Raw genomic sequence first — 8,982 nt, 5'->3', positions numbered from 1 at the left:
GGTGGGTGGCGGCGGCAGGCGGTAGTAGCGGCAGTTGGGGTAACGGCAGCTCCTTACAGTTGCAGGGTACGCGGCAGCGACCCACGCAGGCCCAGGACCCAGCGACCTCTGTGGCGCAGGCTGTGGCGCAGGCGTTTAAGCAGGTGCCAGAGCGCCCCACCCCCACCCCCCACGCAGGCCCAGAGCAGGCCTGTCTCTCCCAGCGCCCCTCCCCCCCCCCCCAACCGCCAATGGTCGTAAGAAGGCCCACCCCACGGGCATGCGCGCAACCGCCTGGGGCATCTGGCAGAAGCCCAAGTTCCGCGTACGGACTACCCACGGCACGGACACATTTCCTTCCTCAATAACTTTAGTCTGGGAATACCTACAGCCTTCACTGTCGGGATTTTCTTAATTGCATGATTTCCCGAACAGGGGATTTTGCAGGTGTGTTTCATTGTGGAGGACTGATCCACTAGTACCATTTTTGCCGCACCTACGATGTTCACATATGAAAACAAGTGGAGCTCAGGACATGGAGAGGAAAGGGAAGTAACCACTCTTGAATAGGATGTACTAAGTGCATAGTTTGACCCACTTCGATTTTCACAAAGAAGCCCGCAACTACAATTAGTACGCACATACGTTTGCCAGCTGGTTTGTCCCCTAATTGGTCTAGAACAGTGTCAGACACACAGCAGGTTCTCTCTCAGGTGATGTTTATGAAATGGTGACCAAATGACTCCAAAATCTATAATATTTTAAGTTATCTTCTAGCACAGCGATTTTCAAAGGGGGTCGCAGAAAGAACACCGGAGCGCCTTTAAGAATTTCTCTGGGCTGGGTGTGTGGCGCTGAGGCCCCGGGGCAGGGCTTTATGAGGGTCCCCGTGGCCGCTGGAGCCACAGCTGGGGAAGAGGCCACAGGGAACCAGGGCCATGGAGGTACGGAGGGGCCCCTGCCAAATCGTGGGGCGGGGAGGAACGGACGCGGACGCGGAGAGCGCTGCTTCACGTGCTCGCCAAGGCACCGATTCGGCGAATTACGTACCCGCCATGTTTGAGAACTACACTGCGCGCTTTGACACAGACAAGCGTCCCCAACACGTGGGACACTTCCGGTGCCTCTTACTTTGATAACGTCCAGCCCCTGGCCTGTCCTAATTCAGACCCTGCTCATCTGCTCCGACATCAGTGCACCACAGACACTGGACAATGCGCACAAGAAGTGGCAAACGGAGACTCGGGAGTTTTGCGCCAATGCCGAGGTGTGCTGGTTGGCTGTAGACTGGCCCTGCGACCCAGCTGGCCACACTGTGGGAGCTGTCCAAACGGCAGCGTATCCCGGTTACACAGGAGCGGGGCACTGTGCTAGCCAGCCACGCAGCTAGGGGCCCTGTCCTAGGTACAGTGCTCCTCCCAGCCCTCTGAGTGCAGTGGGTAGAGCCTCGGCCTGCAGACTGAAAGGTCCCGGGTTCGGTTCCGGTCAAAGGCATGTACCTGGGTTGCGGGCACATCCCCAGTAGGAGATGTGCAGGAGGCAGCTGATCGACGTTTCTCTCTCATCGACGTTTCTAACTCTCTATCCCTCTCCCTTCCTCTCTGTACAAAACCAATAAAATATATTTTAAAAAAATAAAATAGAAAGTTGAGAACCTCCCCACCCCCATATACCCACCAGTCCTAGTTCTTCCCTCTCTGCCCCCAACAACCCCCAATAAAGGCCATGTCCATGGAAAAAATTATAAAACATGCAATAAGTGACAATTTAGTGAGAAGCACTGACCTCTTTTCCCTTAGACTGCCAACTTAAAAAATGACAACAGCCAACACAATAGCTATCCAGTGTGAATGAATAAAAATTATACCTATTTTTCATGTCAGATCAGCAAAAAAATATATTTTGGTGTGCCACAGAATTTTAGTAGTTAGTCTGTGTCTGCAATGACATGAGAAAGGTTGAAAATCACAGTTCTAGTATCTTAATCTCTCAACCCCACCCAATCAGAAGCCATCTCTTCCTTTTTCACCTGGTCAAACAGCTTATTGCCTCTGATGACACTGCTGCTTCTGGCTTAGGAGCAGTCGTTATTTTGCATTTCTCAGGTTTTCTCCACCATAACATAAACGTTTTCAGGGTGCATTGTCCATATTTTCCAAGCAACCTAACTTAATGGCTCATTAAAGACAGCCTTCATATGTATGTTTATTGAACATCTTCTCTATCCCAGCTACTTTGTTAGTGAGGGGGACCAAAATTTGCTACCACCCCCCAAAAAATACCCGAGATGTTGATTTTTTTTGTTGTTCTCACAAATAAAAAAATATGTATGCTCTGTCCTCTCACAGAAGAAACAAACCCGAAAGAGGAAAAAAATTAACAATAAAGTCCATGAAGCTTCACATCCTCTTAAAGCATTCATTGTCAAGTTCAGTGTCATGAGCAACAGGGAACTACCGGGTCTGGCCTGCCCAGAGTCCCTCTAGGCCAGTGGTTCTTAACCTTCTAGCCCTTTAAATACAGTTCCTCATGTTGTGACCCCAACCATAAAATTATTTTCGTTGCTACTTCATAACTGTAACGTTGCTACTGTTATGAATCATAATGTAAATATCTGATATGCAGGATGTATTTTCATTGTTACAAATTGAACATAATTAAAGCATAGTGATTAATCACAAAAACAATACCTACACTAATAAAAGAGAAAAATGGTAATTGGCATATGACGCTACCCTTTTCATTGGCTAATCAGGACTATATGCAAATTAACTGCAAACTAAGATTGGCAGTTAACTGACAACTAAGATTGGCAGTTAACTGACAACTAAGATTGGCAGTTAACTGACAACTAAGATTGGCAGTTAACTGACAACTAAGATTGACAGTTAACTGCCAACAAGATGGCGGCTAATTTGCATATGTAGGCACAATGCAGGGAGGCGAAAGGGAAAGCAGGAAGAAGCCCCCTGCCGCTGACAGTGATCAGAAACCCAGGGGGGAGCTAAGAGCTGGGGGGCAGGGCAAAGGCGGCCCTGGGGCCGCCTTTGCCCTGCCCCCCAGCCATGATCGGAGAATCAGGCGCCTTTGCCGCCCTGGCCAGTGATAGCAGGAAGTAGGGGTGGAGCCAGCGATGGGAGCTGGGCACGGTCGAAGCTGGCAGTCCCGGGAGCTAGGGGTCCCTTTCCTGGGCCTAAAGCGGAGCCCACGATCGCGGGGCCGCTGCAGCTGCGGGTCCCCGCTGCCCGGGCCGGACGCCTAGGCCAGAGGCGTGAGGCCTGGGCAGGGGCGGAGCCTGCAACCACGGGGAGCTGGGGGTCCCCGGCCCAGGCCTGACACCTCTGCCGGAGGCCTCAGGCCTGGTCAAGGGGCCGATCCGGTGATTGGTGATCGGAGGGTGATGAGGGTCAACTCCTCTGGCCGAGGCATCAGGCCTGGGTGGGGGGCAGAGCCGGGGATTGGCGGGATATGATGGTCCCCTTGCCCAGGCCTGAAGCCTGGGTCAGAGGCGTCAGGATTGGGCGGGGGGTGGAGCAAGCGATCAGAGGGAGATGGGGGTCCCCTGCCCAGGCATGAATCCTGGGCCAGAGGCCTCAGGCCTGGGCGGGGGCCAGAGCCTGTGATCAGGGAGAGCTGGGGCGATCCTGCGATTGGAGGGTGATGGGGGTCAACGCCTGAGGGTGAGGGCTCCCAGTATGTGAGAGGGGGCAGGCTGGGCTGAGGGACACTCCCCCCCCCCCCACGCCCAGTGAACGAATTTCATGCACCGGGCCCCTAGTGTAATTATATATGTGTTTTCCGATGGTCTTAGGCGACCCCTGTGAAAGGGTCGTTCATCCCCCAAAGGGGTCACGACCCACAGGTTGAGAACCACTGCCCTAGATGAAGCCAAGAATTTTTCTATCATCATTACCTATAACATATGCAAATAAGCTGAAACAGGTCTGCTGTATTTCAAGATTGCCTCAATTTATGGTAATTTTTGTTCAACTGTGATTCACAAGCTGCCGAAAACTAATCACTACACTATTTAGATTCAAACAAAATTTTAAAACAATGCTATTTATGACAAATAACTGAGATGGAAATGCTAAGATTTCTACTATAACATATTATTTTAATTTGAATGATCCTTTATGACTGAATTGCAGGTGGTTATAACTTGCAAATTAAGTTATCAGAAATTAGGCTGATGTGACCCAAGTGACCAGATTTTCACAGAATTTACAATGAAAGCTGCATTTTGAGGCTTCAAACTTTATTGCTGATGTCCTGGGTAAGAATTTTTTTTTTTTTTTTTTTTTTTTTTTTTTTTTTTGCAGCCTGTCCAAAGAACAGCACTAATTGAATATTGTCAATTTAGAGAACAAGTGGTTAACATCCCTGGTTCAACACTAATTAACTGGTAGAGGTGCTTGACCAGGGTATTATTTCTTGACCTTTCCAGTGTCCTCTCACTAAAACCGATTACTTTAATACCAACTCAACTAACAGCACAGAAACACTGTTCGAAATGAAACCCAAGAGAAATTTTTCAACGTATATGAACAACAAATACCTCTAGGGTCAATTAATATCCGAACTTCACACAGAGGTTCATTCAGTCATAAATGTGTAAAATGATTCAAGTGAGCTTTGAAGATCTGAGGAAAATACTCAGTAATAATGCAGTTTAGAGGAATGAACAATGCGATCACGCTCTACCTTGCAGATCCTACACTAGCTGACAAATTTTTTTTTCTGTTGTTTATTGTACAATTGCAGTTTCTCTCCTAATACGATGCCTCCCACTGCTTTATTCATGTATTGGTACGGTCCCATCCACGCTTTTGTTCCGGCCCTCCGATCCAGTTTAAGAACCCATTGGGGCCCTCGAGTCAAAAAGTTTGCCCACCCCGGTATCTAGCCAGACAGGGCAGGAACGCACAAAGACATATATGTCAGAGAAAATGTTCTATAAGCCGAAAAAGTAAACAACTTTCTTTATAAACTTCGAAAACAATATCCCACTCACAAGTGGGGTTAAAAAAAAAAAACTTTGTTGTTAATCTGCACTTATGTATGTCGTCCCGTCCCGTCCCATCCCGTCAGTACAGTTTATCAGGATCCCACTACGCACCCAGCGACAGAAGCCCTCAAAGTGAAAGCCAGTGACGGGGAGGGAAAGGTACTAACGAGAAAGCGCCAATGGCTTCGGGAAACGCACCTGGTCGTCCGGTCAGTCGTCCGGTCAGTAGAAGCAGACGGCGTGCAGGAAGGGCAGACCTAATTTGGCCTTGAACAGCTGCAGCACCTCCACCAGTTCCTCGTCCATGTTATCCACGAGGAGAATGCACTGGCACAGCTCAAAGAGGAGGAACGACCCCAATATGGCTTCGGTGTCGTCGTCCAGGATATCCACGTTGATCACATGCACCCGCTGCCAGGTCACCCGCTCCCTGGCATCCAGCTCCCTCACCACGCGGCAGAACACTCTCTGTTCGCAGGTGAGGATCAGGTCGAATTCGTCGGAACAGTTCTGGAACCTTTCCGGCCGGGGCTTGATTCGCTTGTTTCTCTGCAGCATGCCCAAAATGCCGGTCTGCCTGTAGAGATCTTCATCTTTCTGAACGAGATCTTGGTACATCTGCTCATAGGTGGTTTGGAAATCATACACGTTGGGCCTGGAGGGCGTTGGCCCCGGAAGCCTCACGTAAGTCCCGGTGCCAAAGGAACGGACGCGGAGGAATCCCCGCCTCCGAAGCAAGTGGTGGGCCTCCATGCTCCGGTTCTGGTTGCTGGAGCACACAACGGCCAGCCGCAGCCGCGACCTGGCCTCGGCCATACTGTCCTGCTGCAGTGGTTCCTCACCAGGAAGGTGGTAGCCAGGGTTCCCGGCAGCCATGGTGGGTGGCGGCGGCAGGCGGTAGTAGCGGCAGTTGGGGTAACGGCAGCTCCTTACAGTTGCAGGGTACGCGGCAGCGACCCACGCAGGCCCAGGACCCAGCGACCTCTGTGGCGCAGGCTGTGGCGCAGGCGTTTAAGCAGGTGCCAGAGCGCCCCACCCCCACCCCCCACGCAGGCCCAGAGCAGGCCTGTCTCTCCCAGCGCCCCTCCCCCCCCCCCCAACCGCCAATGGTCGTAAGAAGGCCCACCCCACGGGCATGCGCGCAACCGCCTGGGGCATCTGGCAGAAGCCCAAGTTCCGCGTACGGACTACCCACGGCACGGACACATTTCCTTCCTCAATAACTTTAGTCTGGGAATACCTACAGCCTTCACTGTCGGGATTTTCTTAATTGCATGATTTCCCGAACAGGGGATTTTGCAGGTGTGTTTCATTGTGGAGGACTGATCCACTAGTACCATTTTTGCCGCACCTACGATGTTCACATATGAAAACAAGTGGAGCTCAGGACATGGAGAGGAAAGGGAAGTAACCACTCTTGAATAGGATGTACTAAGTGCATAGTTTGACCCACTTCGATTTTCACAAAGAAGCCCGCAACTACAATTAGTACGCACATACGTTTGCCAGCTGGTTTGTCCCCTAATTGGTCTAGAACAGTGTCAGACACACAGCAGGTTCTCTCTCAGGTGATGTTTATGAAATGGTGACCAAATGACTCCAAAATCTATAATATTTTAAGTTATCTTCTAGCACAGCGATTTTCAAAGGGGGTCGCAGAAAGAACACCGGAGCGCCTTTAAGAATTTCTCTGGGCTGGGTGTGTGGCGCTGAGGCCCCGGGGCAGGGCTTTATGAGGGTCCCCGTGGCCGCTGGAGCCACAGCTGGGGAAGAGGCCACAGGGAACCAGGGCCATGGAGGTACGGAGGGGCCCCTGCCAAATCGTGGGGCGGGGAGGAACGGACGCGGACGCGGAGAGCGCTGCTTCACGTGCTCGCCAAGGCACCGATTCGGCGAATTACGTACCCGCCATGTTTGAGAACTACACTGCGCGCTTTGACACAGACAAGCGTCCCCAACACGTGGGACACTTCCGGTGCCTCTTACTTTGATAACGTCCAGCCCCTGGCCTGTCCTAATTCAGACCCTGCTCATCTGCTCCGACATCAGTGCACCACAGACACTGGACAATGCGCACAAGAAGTGGCAAACGGAGACTCGGGAGTTTTGCGCCAATGCCGAGGTGTGCTGGTTGGCTGTAGACTGGCCCTGCGACCCAGCTGGCCACACTGTGGGAGCTGTCCAAACGGCAGCGTATCCCGGTTACACAGGAGCGGGGCACTGTGCTAGCCAGCCACGCAGCTAGGGGCCCTGTCCTAGGTACAGTGCTCCTCCCAGCCCTCTGAGTGCAGTGGGTAGAGCCTCGGCCTGCAGACTGAAAGGTCCCGGGTTCGGTTCCGGTCAAAGGCATGTACCTGGGTTGCGGGCACATCCCCAGTAGGAGATGTGCAGGAGGCAGCTGATCGACGTTTCTCTCTCATCGACGTTTCTAACTCTCTATCCCTCTCCCTTCCTCTCTGTACAAAACCAATAAAATATATTTTAAAAAAATAAAATAGAAAGTTGAGAACCTCCCCACCCCCATATACCCACCAGTCCTAGTTCTTCCCTCTCTGCCCCCAACAACCCCCAATAAAGGCCATGTCCATGGAAAAAATTATAAAACATGCAATAAGTGACAATTTAGTGAGAAGCACTGACCTCTTTTCCCTTAGACTGCCAACTTAAAAAATGACAACAGCCAACACAATAGCTATCCAGTGTGAATGAATAAAAATTATACCTATTTTTCATGTCAGATCAGCAAAAAAATATATTTTGGTGTGCCACAGAATTTTAGTAGTTAGTCTGTGTCTGCAATGACATGAGAAAGGTTGAAAATCACAGTTCTAGTATCTTAATCTCTCAACCCCACCCAATCAGAAGCCATCTCTTCCTTTTTCACCTGGTCAAACAGCTTATTGCCTCTGATGACACTGCTGCTTCTGGCTTAGGAGCAGTCGTTATTTTGCATTTCTCAGGTTTTCTCCACCATAACATAAACGCTTTCAGGGTGCATTGTCCATATTTTCCAAGCAACCTAACTTAATGGCTCATTAAAGACAGCCTTCATATGTATGTTTATTGAACATCTTCTCTATCCCAGCTACTTTGTTAGTGAGGGGGACCAAAATTTGCTACCACCCCCCAAAAAATACCCGAGATGTTGATTTTTTTTGTTGTTCTCACAAATAAAAAAATATGTATGCTCTGTCCTCTCACAGAAGAAACAAACCCGAAAGAGGAAAAAAATTAACAATAAAGTCCATGAAGCTTCACATCCTCTTAAAGCATTCATTGTCAAGTTCAGTGTCATGAGCAACAGGGAACTACCGGGTCTGGCCTGCCCAGAGTCCCTCTAGGCCAGTGGTTCTTAACCTTCTAGCCCTTTAAATACAGTTCCTCATGTTGTGACCCCAACCATAAAATTATTTTCGTTGCTACTTCATAACTGTAACGTTGCTACTGTTATGAATCATAATGTAAATATCTGATATGCAGGATGTATTTTCATTGTTACAAATTGAACATAATTAAAGCATAGTGATTAATCACAAAAACAATACCTACACTAATAAAAGAGAAAAATGGTAATTGGCATATGACGCTACCCTTTTCATTGGCTAATCAGGACTATATGCAAATTAACTGCAAACTAAGATTGGCAGTTAACTGACAACTAAGATTGGCAGTTAACTGACAACTAAGATTGGCAGTTAACTGACAACTAAGATTGGCAGTTAACTGACAACTAAGATTGACAGTTAACTGCCAACAAGATGGCGGCTAATTTGCATATGTAGGCACAATGCAGGGAGGCGAAAGGGAAAGCAGGAAGAAGCCCCCTGCCGCTGACAGTGATCAGAAACCCAGGGGGGAGCTAAGAGCTGGGGGGCAGGGCAAAGGCGGCCCTGGGGCCGCCTTTGCCCTGCCCCCCAGCCATGATCGGAGAATCAGGCGCCTTTGCCGCCCTGGCCAGTGATAGCAGGAAGTAGGGGTGGAGCCAGCGATGGGAG

At 49.9% G+C, this 8,982-nt stretch overlaps 1 protein-coding gene across 1 annotated transcript; it reads right to left on the bottom strand.

Moving 5' to 3' along the window:
* Positions 1-5,209: 5,209 nt before the first annotated feature.
* Positions 5,210-5,863, bottom strand: LOC132223513 (RNA polymerase II subunit A C-terminal domain phosphatase SSU72-like). Its single transcript, XM_059678661.1, has one exon. It carries the CDS (start codon positions 5,861-5,863, stop codon positions 5,210-5,212), a length of 654 nt encoding a protein of 217 aa, XP_059534644.1.
* Positions 5,864-8,982: the final 3,119 nt, after the last annotated feature.

Source organism: Myotis daubentonii, chromosome X, assembly GCF_963259705.1.
Source record: "Myotis daubentonii chromosome X, mMyoDau2.1, whole genome shotgun sequence".
Taxonomy (NCBI): Eukaryota; Metazoa; Chordata; class Mammalia; order Chiroptera; family Vespertilionidae; genus Myotis; species Myotis daubentonii.
Note: the sequence above shows the minus strand (reverse complement) of the source record. Positions and strands in the feature narration are given on the sequence as shown.

Excerpts from the sequence above, each read along its gene's own strand:
- LOC132223513 (XM_059678661.1), bottom strand. The coding sequence starts at position 5,863 with ATGGCTGCCGGGAACCCTGGCTACCACCTTCCTGGTGAGGAACCACTG.